The sequence below is a fragment of the Salarias fasciatus genome, chromosome 22 (assembly GCF_902148845.1).
Source record: "Salarias fasciatus chromosome 22, fSalaFa1.1, whole genome shotgun sequence".
NCBI classification, from domain to species: Eukaryota; Metazoa; Chordata; class Actinopteri; order Blenniiformes; family Blenniidae; genus Salarias; species Salarias fasciatus.
In genome coordinates, this window is record NC_043765.1 from 21,408,796 (window position 1) to 21,425,866 (window position 17,071).

A 17,071-nucleotide genomic window follows, 5' to 3' on the forward strand; every position below is an offset into this window, starting at 1 on the left:
GGAGCTCTCCGTGTTTCCAAATGATCATCAACAGGAAGGTGGATGTGTGAGATCAATCTTAGAAAAGAGTATTTTGTCAGTCAATAATTGCTTTCCTGTGGCGATATCAATCAGTTTGAAAGTGTGGGTTACCACCCACCGCCACCAGCCTCCGTCACGTGGCGAAGGCGGGCCTCCCGTATTTTTGGAAGAGGCATCTCAGCAACGCTCCGGATCCCGCTTGACAGATGGACCGGAGCTGGAGAAAGTGATCTCAGCTAAACAATGATCCTTACTGTCATTTCTAATGCAAATCTGAGCGCAGCAAAACAAAGGCCTTTATAAATCCACATAAACCATCAGTCATTTGGGAGACGTATGGGCCAGGTGGTATCAGCCCGCTAACACCTATAACACCTCTTCTGCATATATTTACATATTCATGATTTGTGGTAGCCCTAAAGGTTAATGAAGGCCTTTCTCTATTATGTGGGACTGCATACATTTTGCTAGAACAGCGTGATATTAAATACTCATTCAGACTGCTCGTGTCTGTGGAGTCCGCAGATATTATGTTTTAATAATCCCATACATCATTTGAGCCACTCCACAGAAATGGCAGGTGTTCATTGTTTCCATTTTCATTTGCTTGTGATTTTCAGGCCCTGGGCCGCATTAAGGGGAAATCTAAACACAAGCAGACCCACAATTGTTGTCAGTCTGCATCATTTCGGGAGAACAGGCACACATATATCACATGGCACTTTCATAATAGGGCAGTAATGTTTCTGTCTGCAGGACCTCCGGGGGAGATGCGATAACATGACGCTGTCAAATCTGATGTTATATAAAGCATATGACCGCGGCAATAAAAATCCAAACGTTTGTCTGCAGGATGTGCCTTCCTGACATACTGTGCACGTGAGTCTGCCCTCAAAGCCCAGAACGCGCTGCACGAGCAGAAGACACTACCAGGGGTGAGTGTGTGGTCGTCCTTTTGTTTTTCCTCCTCCTTTGGTGGCTTCCATCTATATAAATATATTTATACGCACAAAAGGAACAGAGTAACTGGCAGGCGAGGCGATCTGAACACACACACACACACACACACACACACACACACACACACACAGTGACACAGGAAAATTAACCAAGTTTGACGTGCAGGGTTGACTTCCCCCTTTAGCTGATATGCACCAATAAAGGTCAGAGGCTGCTCTCCCTCTTATGTTTCATATGTGATGCATCCAGACATATACATCCACTTAAGGCATGAGTCATCTCGCTACATGTCACGGGTCGGAAGAGACAGCTATGAGGCTCGCTGCCGGAGTGACTTTGCCACTTCTTATTCTCTTTGATGTTTCCCTTCCTTTCTGTTTCCGTCTCTCTCTCTCTCTCTCTCTCTCTCTCTCTCTCTCTCTCTCTCTCTCTCTCTCTCTCTCTCTCTCTCTCTCTCTCTCTCTCTCTCTCTTTCTGTCCATCTCTCCCTCTGAATTCTAATCAAAGTTAAACCTAGCTTTATTAGCATAGCCAGGCAGCAGGTGTGCTGCCAAATGACATTTCCAGAGCTAAATATGACATGACAGCCGCGTCTCTATAATAACCAGCTATATGGGAGACAAGGCGACAAGGCAAGGAATTACTAAGACAGAGTGTGCTCCCAGACTTGCCGCTGCTTCCTCTTTTACTAACAAGGCTTTACCCCTGTTTCCTTTTTGTTATTTTTGTTGAAATCTACATCATTCACTTCTTTTTTTCCCCCTTCGCCTGAATGACAGTTCATGACTGTAGTTTTTTTTTTTTTTCTTCATTTTAAGAGACAACAGAAGAAGCAGGGCTGAAACCAAGAATCATTGTTTTAGGCTTGAAGCAAAACAAAAGGGAAAAAAAAGGGCCTCTAAACTCACCGTTTGAAAAATTATGTTGCCGAATGGCTTGTTTCTTTCCAATTGAAAATCCCAAACTAAAAAAAAATAATCCACTTAATCTCACTGGTGAGCTCCAACGTATATTTTTTTTACACCGAGATGATTGATGGTATATCAACTAATCAATAGTTTTCTTTTTACTTCATATTATAGCAAACTCAATATATTTGAGTTTCATATTTTGCCTTCACAGACTTAATATTGGTAGAAAATCGTTGAGAAGTCTTGCTTTGCTTCTGTTCACATTAAAATGCTATTAGAAGATAGAAGAACAACACCTTGATTGGATTGGTGCCCTCTGTTGTTTCCCAGCACCACCTTCTTTTCCTGTTTTATTGTGCAAGCATATGCTTTTTGCTTAAAATCACTCTTTTTGTTGGTCTTTTCGCCCCACGAGCAGCTTGTACAACCTTAGCCTGCATTTTTTTTTTTAACTGACATTCAATAAATAAGAACGCAGCAAAGACAAGAGGAAAAGAATCTATCAAACACATTCTGTTGGCAACGAAGCTCTGTACATGTATGCTCTTTCTCACTGCTTGGAAACAGATGTGTATCATTAAGTTCATGGAAAAAAATGTTTCAACAAAATCAAATGACGATCTGCAGGAGTAAATTAGTGTGGATTGTTCCTTCGGGGACAGAAACTGACTCACTCTCTACTCTTGCTTCTGTAAAGCGCACAGAGACCAGATGTCACATTTTCAAAGCTCAGCCTACGTCGAGCGTTCGCTCGGCACGTGACTCTGTAATTGTTTCCGTCAACAAGACCAACAGTTCAAGCTTTAAAACACCGGCCGGGGGTTACTGACACAGTCTGAGGGAGCACGCTGGCATTAGAAGAAATCCCATTGTTAGCGTGACAGTATCGTGACCCCTCCGACCTCCCGTAGGAGATCAGTACAGGGCCCGGCGTGCTCCCCTCCCCTCCCCTCCCCTCCCCACCCTCCCTCGTGTCCGTACTCCAGCGGCTCTCCACCTCACAACCTCTTACCTCTAAGCCGTATGGAACAAGCTAAACCCTCCCGTGTTCAGCCAGTCCTTCCCTGCCCCCACCAACCCCCCCACCCCCCCCCCCCCCCCACCCCCCCCCCACCCTCCACCCTCACCAAGAGAAAAGGGATAAAAAAAAAAAAAAAAGAACAAAAACCATCTTATTAGCTCCGTGCACGCCCACACGGACAAGATCCGCTTCCCACCCCTGCCACCAGCTGTGGTGTAATTGTCATCTAATTGCACCTGCACTGCCAAAGAATAATTAACTTTGGCATCTCATGGCCAGGGTGATACAAAGGAAATAACATGATAGCAATTACAGGACCGAAGAGAGAGCTTAAATGAAAGCACACCTGAATGTAGAAATAGCTGAAAGATGTCATTAACACTCTTTTTTTTTTGTGTAGCACTTTCTCTTTTCGGGCAAAAAAAAAAAAAAAAAAAGGGCCCAACATACCTTTTCTTTTTTAACCTTGCCATTATACAGATTTTTTTTTTCCTCCATGCTAACAATGAAATGGAAGAAAGAAGGAAAAAGAGGGAAAGAGAAAGAAGTCAGGAAGGGGCGAGCAGATGGTTGTATCAGAGTGGCACCTGGCCCTGTGTTTAATTTCAGGTGAGAGAGTCCGTCTCCGAGTGAGAGGGGGACGGAGAATGTCAAAAGCACATTCAGCTCAAAGCCCGGAAAGAAAGTGAGAGAATGGCCGAGTTGGGAGGGAGACAGTGGGAGAAGGGGGGGGGGGGAGGAAGAGAAAGGCAAGAGCATTAAAGCAGATTCACTGTGAGTGTGGAAATGGAGGTCTGAGAGAGAAAAGATTCTCCTCCTGAGCTGCACTCATTCTGTCCTCCTTGGACATCTTGTACTCTTGTCCCCTCCGTTCTTATCGCTTCATCTCTGCTCTGTCTCGGGCCATTTGTCGGCCCCGGTCAGCTGTTGTGTGGCTCGTACAGACAATAACGTTCCCATTATGCGCCGTTAAATGAAGGCTTTTTTTTTTTTTACAAGGCAGCCTCAAAAACTGAACCTGTCATTCAGCTCCAGCAAATAAACCAGACGGGCAATCAGCTCAAAGTATTATTGAAAAGAAAAGGATCAAAGCTGAATGACAACTATTATGAAAACGCATTTTCATTTTAAAGTAATTTGTTAAGAAGAAAAATAGAAATAGTTTTCTTATTGATTCCAAATGTGCATTTCTCCTGTTCTTTTAGGCCTTTATGATCATAAAGTTTATTTGGATTTCGGAATAGGTTCCAGTGTGGAATGAGTCCATCAGCCATTTGTTTTGGTGTCATTTCCTGTTGCATTTCTATTGGTTGTTAGTTGTTGTTGATCGATCCTATCAGCAGTCACATAGTTCCGTCGTGACGTTTGACAGAAAATAATCTCAGGTTATCTCTGTGTCCACACCTGCTGCTTCTCTCTTTATCTTTGAGCACAGACAGACACATGAGTGACTCTCGACACCACCTTGTGGTAGTCAGTGGTATTGCAACGCTGGAATGTCGGCAGCTGCTCTGGTAGACAAATCTTTGAGGCAGCGTTTCCGACTGTTGTTTCTTCACATCTGGTTGGTGATTGACGTCATTTCTAACCGAAAATTTTGCATAGTCGTAACTTTAAGCTAATCATCTGAGGATAATAGTAAAAGTCTGAAAAATCAAAAAGTATTCTTACCTGAAAGACTGTAGGGAATTGCGTGCGGGGATCAATACCACGAGGCTGCAGACAGCAGCAGGCTGACATAACTGAGTACACTCTGTTTCCAACCTGAAAATGACAAAAGCTGGTCTTAAATCTTCATTTTATATCATGTATAGAGCAGGTTTGGTGAAGGCTCAGGGTTCTGAGCAACACATAAGCTGAGCATTTGTGGCTCAGTAAAACAGCATCACACAGAACAGGACAGCTGAAGGTTCCAATATGTGTTTGGGGGCTGGCGTACAGAAAGATCCAAAGAAAAACTTTTCTGTCTCCTTTTTTTTCAGATAGTTTCAAAACCTGATCCTGTGCTACACGGGGAAAGGAGTATATTAGGGATCGCCTACTGACTGTGGATGATTGTAAAGCACTCAGCAGCTCAAGAACTGAATACAGCCATTCCCTCAGAAGTTATTAAAGACTAAAAAAAGACGAGAAACGCAAGGAAACTGTGTAACTCTGCGCTGAGGTCGCAAATTCTGCCTACCAACACTTTTGCAGCTCACAGATTAACATGTTGTCTCCTGTTTTCAGCGTCTTACGTCAAACTAAGATAACCAGCTGTCAGCTGCACTTCATATATTCTCCACAAAACGATATTGATCTTCGCATCGGATTTGACAGGAAAGTGAATTAGTGCATCTATTTAAAATCGCTTCCCCTTTAATCCAAGAGGAAAACAAATTGTCGACGGCAGTCCTGAAGCTCATATCTGCTTCCGTAGTCACAAAATATATTACAGCTCATCAACACTTAAAATGAAACAATGCCTCACTGTTCATTTAAAATCTAATATCTGAAATTAATAATTATAATAATATGTGACTTTAATAGTGAGACCGTGTCCCCAAGTGGGAAAGTAGCTGTGTTTGTGTGAATATTTGCATGTGCAACGGGGGAAGGGAGGGCAGGTGTTCGCTCTAACACAGTTTAATGAAGGGTGTGTGTGTGTGTGTGTGTGTGTGAGTGAGTGTATGTGTGTGTGTGTGTGTGTCTGTTTGCTTTAGTGTGTGTGTGTTTCCGTGGAGAGTACACATCCAAAGATATGGATGGGTGGAAGTTTGCAGAGTTTATTATGAGCTCCTCTCAGGTTTCTTCATTCACTATCTGCTGTGTGTGTGTGTGTGTGTGTGTGTGTGTGTGTGTGTGTGTGTGTGTGTGTGTGTGTGTGTGCGCGCGAGAGTGAAATCTGTGCTGCGAGGCCTTCTGTGTTTAAGCTGCAGTACCAGAGGAAAGAGCCCGCTTTTGAGAGGAACATCTGACTAAGCCTGACATTTACTCAGACATAAGGACTCAGACGGAGCAGACAGAGGGGTTTTATCAATAGTCTGAAGAAAGAAAAAAAAAAAGGCATATGCTAAATATAGCTGAGGCTTTTTACGCATGCAGGATATGAGATGGGAAGTAGTTGAGCAGAATGTTGTAATTTGTGCCCTTAATGTTTGAGCAAACATCCTGCTGGAGACACACATGGACTGTGAACGATTGCAAGGGGTGGGGGGGAGATGTGAGCGATTTCTCATATACCTGTTAGCACTGCACACTCATGCAGCCTGAAGTAAATGACTGGAGAGAGCGAGAGAAAAAAGAGACCAAAAAAAAAAAAAAAAAAAAATCAGTGCTTGGGTTTGTTCCACGGTGATGTTATGACATGGACACGAGCACGTGACTCTCGACATGTCCCCTCGCTTCCCTGACAGTGAGCAGACAAAGCCTCGCCTCCGTATGTAACCTATATCTTGATGTCAGCCAGTCGCGTGGATGGTGATGATCGCAATTAGCGCGCCTCGGAGCGAATGTGCTCACTTGATGAATCTATCTGGAGTTAAGTGTGCATTCATGCGTCCGTTCATTTACATACGCATGCATATGAATGTGCCGTGGGGATGGTGCAGGACGGGCTGCGGTGACTGACAAAAAGAAGAAGAGAAAAGGGCCCGTCCTCTGTACGTCACTCAGGGACGACTGTAATGATGGATGCAGATTGGATTTACGGAGGTGGTAAATGGGTGTGAACTACAGAGGAATTGGATAAATGGAGAAGGGGGGCAATAATGATTTGGTTTGGGGGAGGGGGGGAGAGAGAGAAATGAATGAAAGTTTGATATAATGAACGGTGGGTGGCAGAGAGGGTGGAGGTGCACTGAGGCAGTGTGTTTATCAGCTTAAACACAGACATCTGTTACTGAGAAATTGCCTGTTTTTTTTTTTATTTTGGTGGGGGTTGGTAGGGATTGAGGGTGTAGAGGAGACGAACTCACTAAAAAAAAAAGAAGGAAACTGTTGTCTGAGAACTCATTAGGCACTTTGAACTTTGGTGCGGCACCGATTACCTAATGAGCAGGCAAATACACAAAACCGTGGTGGTTTTTAATGCGTGTAAACTGTAATGCGAAATGTGGGACACGGCCTCCCCCCCTCTGTACTCACACACACACACACACACACACACACACCGAAATGTGCCCGTGATTCAGTTCTTTCCCCTCTCTGCTCTACTGAATCGAGTCAAACAACACTTGACATGAATATTTAACAGTCAGAAGAGACAAAACAATTGGAAGTCAACCCAAGTGTTGTTAGAAATTTACTCTTTGATATTCAGTTTCTTCACTTTGAAGGATTTTTGTTGGCTGTCTGACAAAACGGCTGAGCGTCAGCCCTGAGAGCTGTCAGCTTCGCCTTAAAGCTGGACGGACTAGTGAACCCTGTAAGAGCAGGAGACAACACAGGGAAGCGGCTCTGACACCGAGAAGCAGCTCTGACACTTAAGACCGGGGCATTGATTAAATATTATTGAACTGTACAGACGTTGTGCTGTCAGTCTCTTTGTGTTTGATTGATTTAGTGACTGGCTGGAATGGAAGGGAGGGGGGGGGGGGTGATGAGTTGAGTTTCTCTCTGCTTTGTGTGCTCGCTCATGTGCGTGTGTGTGTGTGTGTGTGTGTGTGTGTATGCACATCTGTGTGTGCATCCGCGTGTGGAAACATTAGCAGGCCGTACTTGTGTATATCTGCTATTCCGTCTCTGCCTTTGTTCCAACTCTTTGTGTGTGAGCGCACAATCATTTGCCTCTATTAATCTCCTTCTCTTTATTCTTTGCTTCTTTTTCTTCTTCTTCTTTTTTCCCCCCCCCCCCTCGTTGTCGTCTGTGAATATACCAATTTCCACCTGTGTTACTTCCTTTCCCCCCTGGGTGAATTCACAAGTGTGTCTCCGGCGTAAGTGCATTCTGCGATGAGGAGGTGGTGGATGGAGAAGCGAGGGAGCAAAAGCAGCAGAGACGGGATAGGAACAGAGGGGAGGGAGGAGGAAGAGGAGGAGGAAGAGGGGGGAGGTGGCAGGTTGATTACGGTCGCAGGTCTCGTTGCCTGGAGACGGCTGGGACGAGGGATGCCAGGTTGCTAGGCGACCAGCACGATGCAATGACCAGCGCTGTGTGATGGAGCGGAGGGAAGGCGAGGATGGAAAATTGTCTTTGTGCCCCCCCCTCCCACCACCACCACTACCCCCACCCCCCAACCTAACCAAACCCACCCCCCCCCCCCCACCCCCCCCCCCCCCCCGCCCCCCACCCCTCTCTCCGCCCCTCCAGCTCTGCCTCCGCGCTGTAAATGGTCTTGAAAGAGTCGGGGTGATGGTCTCCGCTGATATATTTACCATTCAGAGTGGCTGCTTTTTAGGGCAGACAAGTAGAATGGATTGAAATTGGAGAGAAAACAGGCGGCATAAATGTGTCACCCTCACACACGGCAACAGCGGCGGCGGCAACAGCAGTCTGGAGATTTAAACAGCACTGGCTCCGCCGAGCTGGAAGTATAGAGATAATCATCTGCTTTGCGATTCATAATAGAAAGGCAAGAAAAATGTCATCGTCCATATGCTTTACTCACATGGACGCTCAATGCCCCTCTGTCGGAAAACACATTTATGTTGCCGTGGCGCAAATTTTAAAACGGATAAGCCCACCTCAGAGAACATGAAACGCTTTGCCGCCTCCCCGTCGAACACTCTAATCCCAGGTTTACCTGCCGTCTTGATGCATAAGTCCTCCTTATATGACGCGGCGGCTGGCATTTTCTGTGCTAACGTCTAAATTAATAGTTATCTTGATGTTGCCTCCTTTGGCTTTCACCCATAAATTCATTAGCTCGCACATCTGTGCAAATAACACACTGCAGCATCAGAACCGGCTTATGAAAATCCTAATTTTAAGTAGTCTTATCTCCCTCTCTCTGCTCACTGTAAAGGCTGGAAATAAAAGCATTCTGTGTCAACCACACTTCCTAACCACATGATTACTGTTATGTTTCCTTTTCCAGTTGTTGCACCCCCACCTCGAAGTTCTCTGGTGCCCCCCCGCCCCCCCCCCAAGGGGCGACACACACCACACTTTGAAAACCACTGCTGGAGCGGATACAAATGCATTTGTGTGGTAGCGAGTGCCACTCCTCTGTGGGGTGGTGGGGGGAGGGTCATGCATCAAGGCGAAAGGGTCGAGCTGTGATTTGATTGGATAATCTATGCATTTAATATCTCATAATCCCTGGTGAAATCCCCCGCGGCATCACAGAAAGAAAAGATTAAGTATGTGTGGATGCGTGCTCATGTCGCTGTGACTGTTGGGAGCCGACGGAGTATTGTGCGTTTCACTCTCTGGATGCTTGTCTATAAACTGTAGCGGGTCGCCGCCAACCCCCATACTCATTATTTGGGGCCCACAAGCTCCATTTCTAAGATCCCATGAATTATTGGTTTCATAGGTGAGGGGAGGAGAAAAGGTCCTTTCATCCGAGTCTGAATCAGATATCAATGAGAATACTCTCGGAATATTTGCAGAATTAAAAGCATTGTTTTCTGAAACTGGTAATTCTAATTCCCATATATTGTTCCCACAGAAGTGCTTGACCAGAATTTGGCCAAATGGCAGCGAAAATGACATTTGTGCGCCCCTCACAGTGATGAAAGTTGCCCATCCCTGTTGGATAATATCGGTGTGTTTGAAGATAGAGTGCTCAGGGAGGAGAGGGTGAACAGAACAAAAAAAAAAAAATCAAATAGCAAAAACACACACAGGTAAAATGGGTTGTTGATCAGGCAGGTTTTTTCCTGTGTGTTGTCTGCGCTCAGTATGGGACTGTTTTTGTAAACAAGCCTAAGAGAGAAAAGGGAGGGGAGGGGAGCAACAGGAGGAGGAGGAGGAGGAGGAGGAGGAGGGAAGAGCAAATTACTGTAAAGTGTGCGTTAGTGGTTGAGGCTTAGAGGGAGATATTTTTCTCCCTGCTTCTGCATCTGCTCTCGAGGCAGCGTCAACATTCAACAGGCACGAACGCTCCCTCCATCTTCCCTTCCTTTTCCTTCCTCCTGTTTGTCGTCTTTGATTTTTTTTTTTTTCCTCCTCCTCTCCCCCACCCTTTCTCCACCCCTCCCTCGCTCTTCTAATCCCTCTATCTCTTGACCTAGAAGCACCCTTTGTCCTCCCCGTTTGTTTTTCACCCCGCTCTCTCCGGCAACGCTGTTCCGGGCAACCTTGTTTACCTGATGTGGGGTTCTCATCATCATCATCATCATCTTCATCATCATCATCGTCGTCGTCGTCGTCGTCGGGGTTGTCATGACGATGGCCATGTGAGCACGTCCTTCGTCAGAGCGGCGGGGCTGGTTGCCGAGCCAATCTGAAGTGGCACAGCCTTGATGGCCTCCACTTCTCACTGTTTTCCCCTCTTATATATTCCAGCCCCAATCTCCTGAGCCATCTGCCGTACTTCTCCTTATCTCCACCACGGCCTTCACTGTTTGTCTATACTGCAGCAGCATATGGGTCTAGGGACGGGGATTTTTTTTTTTTTTTTTTTTTAATAACCATCATTCAGGCATTCTCTGAATCAACATGACCACATAAACTGAAGCCACCAGTCTCTTACATCAGCTCCGATTACCTCACTCAAGTGTGGGGTGAATTATCTTTAATGCTTCTTTTAAATGATTCTGTCGGGCTTTATTGCCGGTTTTATGGGAGAATTTGTCAGCGCGTATTGCTTTTTAGATGTACAGCAAGTACAAAATGTGATACCGGCCATAGAGGACACCCCGTTCACCCTGCATTCTGTGCTCTAGATAAAAGAAAACTATTCCCATCACCAGATCTGATCAGTAAACGATGAGCTATTATGTATTCATGATCATCGGCTTTGTGTTTGATTTGCTTACATCTGACATTTTTGTAGTGATAATGCTAAAAATCCACTTAGAAGAGATAGATAGGTCAGGTGCAAGCACTGCTGACCCTCTTTTAAATGATTAATAGAAACCACTACACGAGTAGGATCAAATACACTGCTGATTGTAAATTAAACTATAAAATAAAACCAATCTATGTATTAATATAGACAAGGTGACCAGCCCAGAAAAATCAGATCACAGTCAAATAAAAAGAAGCAAAACTGCTCACCTCATAAAACAAAAGGTCCAGGTTTCTAAACTAAACCTCCTGGAAATATTAGATATCTGCAGCTGAACATGTACAAGATTACAGAAAGCTGAACCCAGTGTGGTTTGTTATTACATACATTCAGTAAATCAGCTGCAAATATGAGCGAGATCTTTGTCTCAGAGCTTGTTGTCCCCGTGCCATTTATTGAATATTCTGTTGTGTATTTTCAATTCCGTGTTGAATCTGCTGTCTTTAATATTGTGGGTTTTTTGTTGTTGTTTTTTTTGGGGTGTCATGTGGAAAAAGTCCACCGACAGACGTTATTAAGGAGCCTTGAATTGTAGGAAGGTTCTTTTGCGTGGACTGCAATCTCACTGTCCTTCAGTTACACATCCGGTATGATAAGAGACAGGTTGTACCTACGGTTCGAGTCCAGGAAACTTCGAGTAACAGTGGTGATGCTGGCTAAAACTTTGGACTTCAGATTCATCCCGCAGTTTCTTTCCATGGTTGTAGTGAATCGTAGAGGAGAGATGAGACGGCGCCAGATGTGCCACATAATGACAGGTGAAGCTGAAAGATGAAGGAGTTCACCTGTAGCGGACATCAGAAGTGAATCTATGTTATACAAGCTTCCCAAAATGGACCTTAAACCTAAGCTCTTATGGTAATTTTTGATATTTCATGGTATTATTTGGTGAAAGGCACCTTTTCCATGCTATGTAAAGTTATCCTTTTAATTGAAATGATGTAAGAAAATGAGCTGACATACTTAAAAACCTTTTAAATACCAGCAAAGTCAAATCTCTCCCGTGTGTAACCTCCGCAAGTATGTGTTGCTCTTTGTGTTGCTAATGTGCAAATATCATGAGAAATAATTAAAAAAAAAAGGTAAACAGCAGGCAGGAGAAAATGAAAGAATCCTGTCATCCTAACATTGGTGGAAATTGTGAGAGCTTCACTCTGAGTACATCTGCCTCAGCATGCAGGCCTCATCAGCATGATGTTATCGCCGCTGCAGCGCCAAACTTTACCTATAATTTAAACTAAAATTACTATTCACCGCCTGCAGGAGCAGGCCTCCATTTGCCTGACTGATTAGATGATGGTTTTGAGTCTTTGCTCCTCAATCTACTCCATCATCCCATTAATTGGCGCAATCAATTGAGCGCGCTCGACGAGAAGGCAGGTGCTTTTCGGTATGTCACCTGGCGGCTCCGGCTCGGCGGTGACGACGACGCGCGGGCCGGAGTGTTTGTTCATGCCGGCCGGTGCGACCGATCGATGGCGTCTCCTGGTGACCGATCAGAGCGGATCAATCAGTGACACGGGATCAGTGACTGGCTGAAATGTCAGCCGCTCCATAATTAAGACCTTCATTAAGCCACAGTTAACAGAGTGTCACTCTGTTGCTCTCACCTCTCCACTCCTCTCCTCCGTCCCCTCCCCCTCCCCTCCATATGCTGCCTTCCTCCCCCCACCTCAGTCCCACCCTTCTCCCCTCTCTGCCCTCGCTCGCTCATTCTTTTCTTCGTTTCATTCAATACCTCTTTTCACCATTTTCATGCTCTATACATTTGAAGGACAAGCTGCCAAGGCACTGATGTGTGCACAGTTGCACATAAGGAGGACAATAGAGAAGTAATACATTTCAGCAGCTTGTCTTTGGCTGAATTTTATATATATATATATATATATATATATATATATAAAAGGTTATTAAAGTGTTCACACGTTGTGAGTTCTTTCCATGTTTTTTTTTTTCCCATCATTCTTTTGTTTTCCACGTCCTCTCTCGCCCCGCACGAGTCCGTCTCCACGTCTCCGTCAGGCCCCTGAATCTCTGACTGTTCTAATGCTGTGTGCGCCTTTAATCCAGATTAGCCGGCGAGTGTTCTTAATCTTATCACTTCCCCAATCCCGCGTGGGTGTGTGCTTTTCCTGGTTTTGTGTGATAGGGAGAGAGAGCGAACGATAGACGGCAGGATTAAGAGCCGATTCCGGCGGGTTCGGGAGAGGAGGTGGCGACGAGAGAGAGAGAGAGAGAGAGAGAGAGGAAGAGAGACTGTATGACAGTGCAAATGTAATATCGCACATATCAGTGTCAGCCGCGGCGCGCTGGAGGGGAGCCGGCCAACAAGAGGAGACGAGAGAAATTAGTGTGCAAATAAAGGCGACTGGAGCACAGGCCGCACTCACAATAAACACTCGTATGTGCACAAATATGCCCCTGTTTTGTTCCAAAATAGCATTTACATGAAGGATTACAGCAACCAGAATACACATGGAGATAATCTGTTCAATTTGAAAAATAGCAGGGAGTAAATTTGATTAAATGCCACACTGAAATTCAAATCATTGCCTGCTTTTTTTTTTTTCTTTTCCTCTTGTGCTTTGTTTTTTTTTCTATGTCGATCACAGCAACCTCTGACCTGTATTTAAAGCGAGCGCGCTCTCTTTCCAGATGAACCGCCCAATCCAGGTGAAGCCGGCAGACAGCGAGAGCAGAGGGGGTAAGAGACAGCCGTCCCCCACCTGGACGCACAGCACCTGTTCAAACAGCAACACCTCCGCACACAACAAAAGCAGACTGAAGAACGATGAATAAAGTTTAAAATGACTGGGGAAAAAAAAAAATCTGAGATTTGCTCAGTAGTTGAAGATGCAGTCTTATTCTGGTAAGAATAATTAAACCAAGGGTGGGTGCCGGAGGAGGAGTACATCCCCTCGTCCTCCCAGTGAATCACACCCTGCCTTTACAGTCTGACTGCCAAAAATATCTGCGTTAACAGCTCCGCTCGTGTTGTGATGACACTCCGATGTGTGATGAGAATTTTTAGTCGTTGAGCCTTCAACGCACAAATAAACCAAACCCGGTGAGGAAAATGGTTTTAAACTTTCTCTGAAGACCAACCGAACGGTTCACTCTGCTCACACAACTCCAACAGGTAAACATGGAATCACAGTTAAAGATAACCTGCAGGATGTGATCCTCCCTCCAGACTAACGAGTGAATATTTTAATTCTAACCCCACTTCTACATTTCACACCGTGTACAGATTCAGAAGCTGTAAGGATGCATGATTAACCCTCATCTTTTAACTCAGTTTTGTTAGTCAAAGCTTTTCAAACACATTTAAACCATTTATCTCCATTTCCGATCCCAATGTTTGTGTTTTGAGCCCAGTTCAGATGAACCAGGCGATTAATTGCAATCAGGTGTGTTGTAGGAGGGAGATATTTATACATCTCTGTTTCCCTCCCTGAAGAGCACCAACTTTAATGACACGGGTTGGCGTCACCGAGCAAAAAGCAATCTAAAAACATGAAAAACTGGCTGGAGCTTCAGTAGCTCCTCCATCTCACATGCTAAGCGGTTATTTTTGTTTAAATGGAGCGCCGCGCTGCATCACTCAGGGTGTCCCGCTGCTGGAAAACGCTCTGATATCCGAGTCGGCATCCAAGAAATAATCCAAATCTTCATTTCTTTTTACAGCATCCTGTTTGGAATAATTTGTTTCACCGCAGCTTCGCGTCCCACAGTGGGAAGCGCAGGTGTAGATAATAAAATTAATGATGGCTGAATTCTATTTAGCTGCTTCACTTTTAGGATCCCGGCATTGTACACACTGACTCATTGTCATGCTGTGACCAAATAATAATATCTGCTGTGAAAAAGGTTCAACTTTTCAACAGTTTGTTTTGAGACTTATTTCCAGGGCCTGAGGGATATGTTTGATATGTTTTACCTCATTAAAATTCATGTATAACATGCTTTGTTGGGCACAGATGGCATTAGAATCCAATACTCCGGTTTCATTTCTGCTGTTAGGGCCACCTTGCAGAGATAAACTTGCACACAATCAACGTAAAATGGAGCCATTATGCTAATTCTTGGGATTTTTCTCACTATTTTTGAACTCATCCGGAGTAGCTTTTCATGATTTTGCAGTATAAAGATATTCCCAAACATATTAAAATGACCTGTAATGCCACCCTTCAAACCGTGCATGGTCTGGAAGATTATCTTAGTGTTTTTTTTTAGTCTAACTCTCTGAACACTTTCCAAGCCGTGCTTGTAATTTGTCATCAGCCTCATCGTCTCGCAGGCTGCTGCTTGGTGCAGATTTCCCTGAAGAAACATCCTTTACAAGCTGAGACTGAAACATGTTTAGCACTGTACTCAGTGTTGGATTTGTGAAAGATAAACCAAAAAAAAACCACATGCTCTCTTAAAAATGGATTCTAAACTAATGCTGTACTGCTTTTAAGGTAAAGATGCTCTGTTTATTTGTTTACTATGATGCTTTTCATCCTTTCACATCCATCCTCCACATTTAATCACCATGCCGATAAATAATTAAACAAAAAAAACTACCATCCAGGCAAGTGTCTCTAATCAAAGCTCCCTCATCTGTCTGCCTCTGACTTTTGAGCCGATACGTGAGTGAGCGATGTAGACATTGTTTGCCACATGCTGTAAGTCTCCGGCGTTTGATTTCCATGACATGCTATAATCACAAAGAAATGGCAGGGCCGGATAGTCGGAGCAGTGAAACAATGGCTCCCTCGGCCTTTTGTGCGCCGCCGGAGGAGAGTCTGCGGGAATGTAAGGCGTGTGTGATTTGTAGTGAATGGGCTCAAACATGCAGAAACACTGGTCTGATCCATCACAGACGGGGACAGACGGAGCAGCTTCCCTGACAGCGCAGAGGGTGACAAACATTTGAGTCACAGCCAGATGCTGTTTGTTTGTTGTGCTGCTCCTGTTACCGCACTCTGGTGGCACTCCGGAGTAACGCAGGCGAGCCACAGTCCTGCCATGTAACAGCTCCTCGCACTGTTGTTGTCCTCTTGTTATTCATGCATGTACAGTGACATGGCACTTCTCCCTCCCCCCCCCCCCCCCCCCTCCCTGCCTGCCCGTATCACCTCCATCATGAAAAAAAAACAAAAAAAAAAACACATCCTCTCCCCTCCTCAACCTCGCTTCACATTATCCACACATGATCCTGTTTTCTCCCTCCCACCTTGGCGTTCTCCTTCCCCTTAGAAGACAGGAAGCTGTTTGTGGGCATGCTGGGGAAGCAGCAGACGGACGCCGATGTGAGGAAAATGTTTGAGCCGTTCGGGAGCATAGAGGAGTGCACGGTCCTCCGTGGGCCCGATGGCACCAGCAAAGGTAACGTCAGATCATCAGTACTCAAATACCGGCACTGCTCGTCAAATAGAACACAAAAGAAAAGTTTGTTTGCCACAAAACGTAATTAAAACTGTAAATTTCCATATATTTTATGTTTATTACACAGTAACTGAAATATTAAAGAAAGAATTAAGTATGTTCTTCCTTATATTTTCAGATTATAATCATGAAAATCAGCTGTACAATCTTAAAGTAGTATAACATTTACTAAGATCTAATGTTTTCCTTATATTTTATTCTATTATCACAATCAAAATGATCAAAATACTTGAAACCTTGTATGTCACCTGAACGTCACTTCACACAAGCACCCATGTGTGGCTTCACCCTATTGTAAAAGTCCAACACTGTCATGGTTTAAAACTCAGTTCATTTAAATTCTGTTGCATTTATACTTTTTGTAAATGATAATCCAACAGAATCATCTGATAAAGTGTAAAAAACATGACATATAAGCAAGCGCAGAGAGGAAAACGTTCATCCGAGTGGAAGGAAAAAAAGACACCAGCAGATCCAGTTAAGAGCAGGACACAGAACGACTCACATTAAACTAATCAACTTAGCCAGATGAGGGCAGGAACCGCAGGTCAGGGGCTCTCAGATCCCCAATCACTGATAACTACAGCAAAATACAAAGAGAGTAAGGATGAAATTGTTAATGAGATACAACGGTGACACGAATGCACAAGAAGTGAGGACGGTACAGGGCTCAGGCTCATTAGAGCAGATCTCCGAGCAGTCTAAACCTTTAGCATGTCGACTTAGAAAACGGTTGAGGGTCACTGAGGCCCGCGCCGACACAGGAAAAGTTAAAGCCTGATCAGGAA

General features: G+C 44.6%; 1 protein-coding gene across 4 annotated transcripts in view; it reads left to right on the top strand.

Annotated features, from left to right (window-relative positions):
* celf3a (cugbp, Elav-like family member 3a) overlaps positions 1–17,071 on the top strand; it is a 32,325-nt gene that overhangs the window by 2,847 nt on the left and 12,407 nt on the right. For 3 of the 4 annotated variants that reach the window (XR_003933880.1, XM_030119991.1, XM_030119992.1), the window contains 3 exons: positions 874–956; positions 13,506–13,554; positions 16,095–16,223. Coding sequence is in view for 3 of the 4 variants with exons in the window: in XM_030119991.1 (XP_029975851.1) it covers positions 874–956; positions 13,506–13,554; positions 16,095–16,223 (261 nt within the window). In the remaining variant the exon portion in view is untranslated. The remainder of the gene's footprint in view (positions 1–873; positions 957–13,505; positions 13,555–16,094; positions 16,224–17,071) is intronic. The other variant, XM_030119993.1, reaches the window with a different exon arrangement.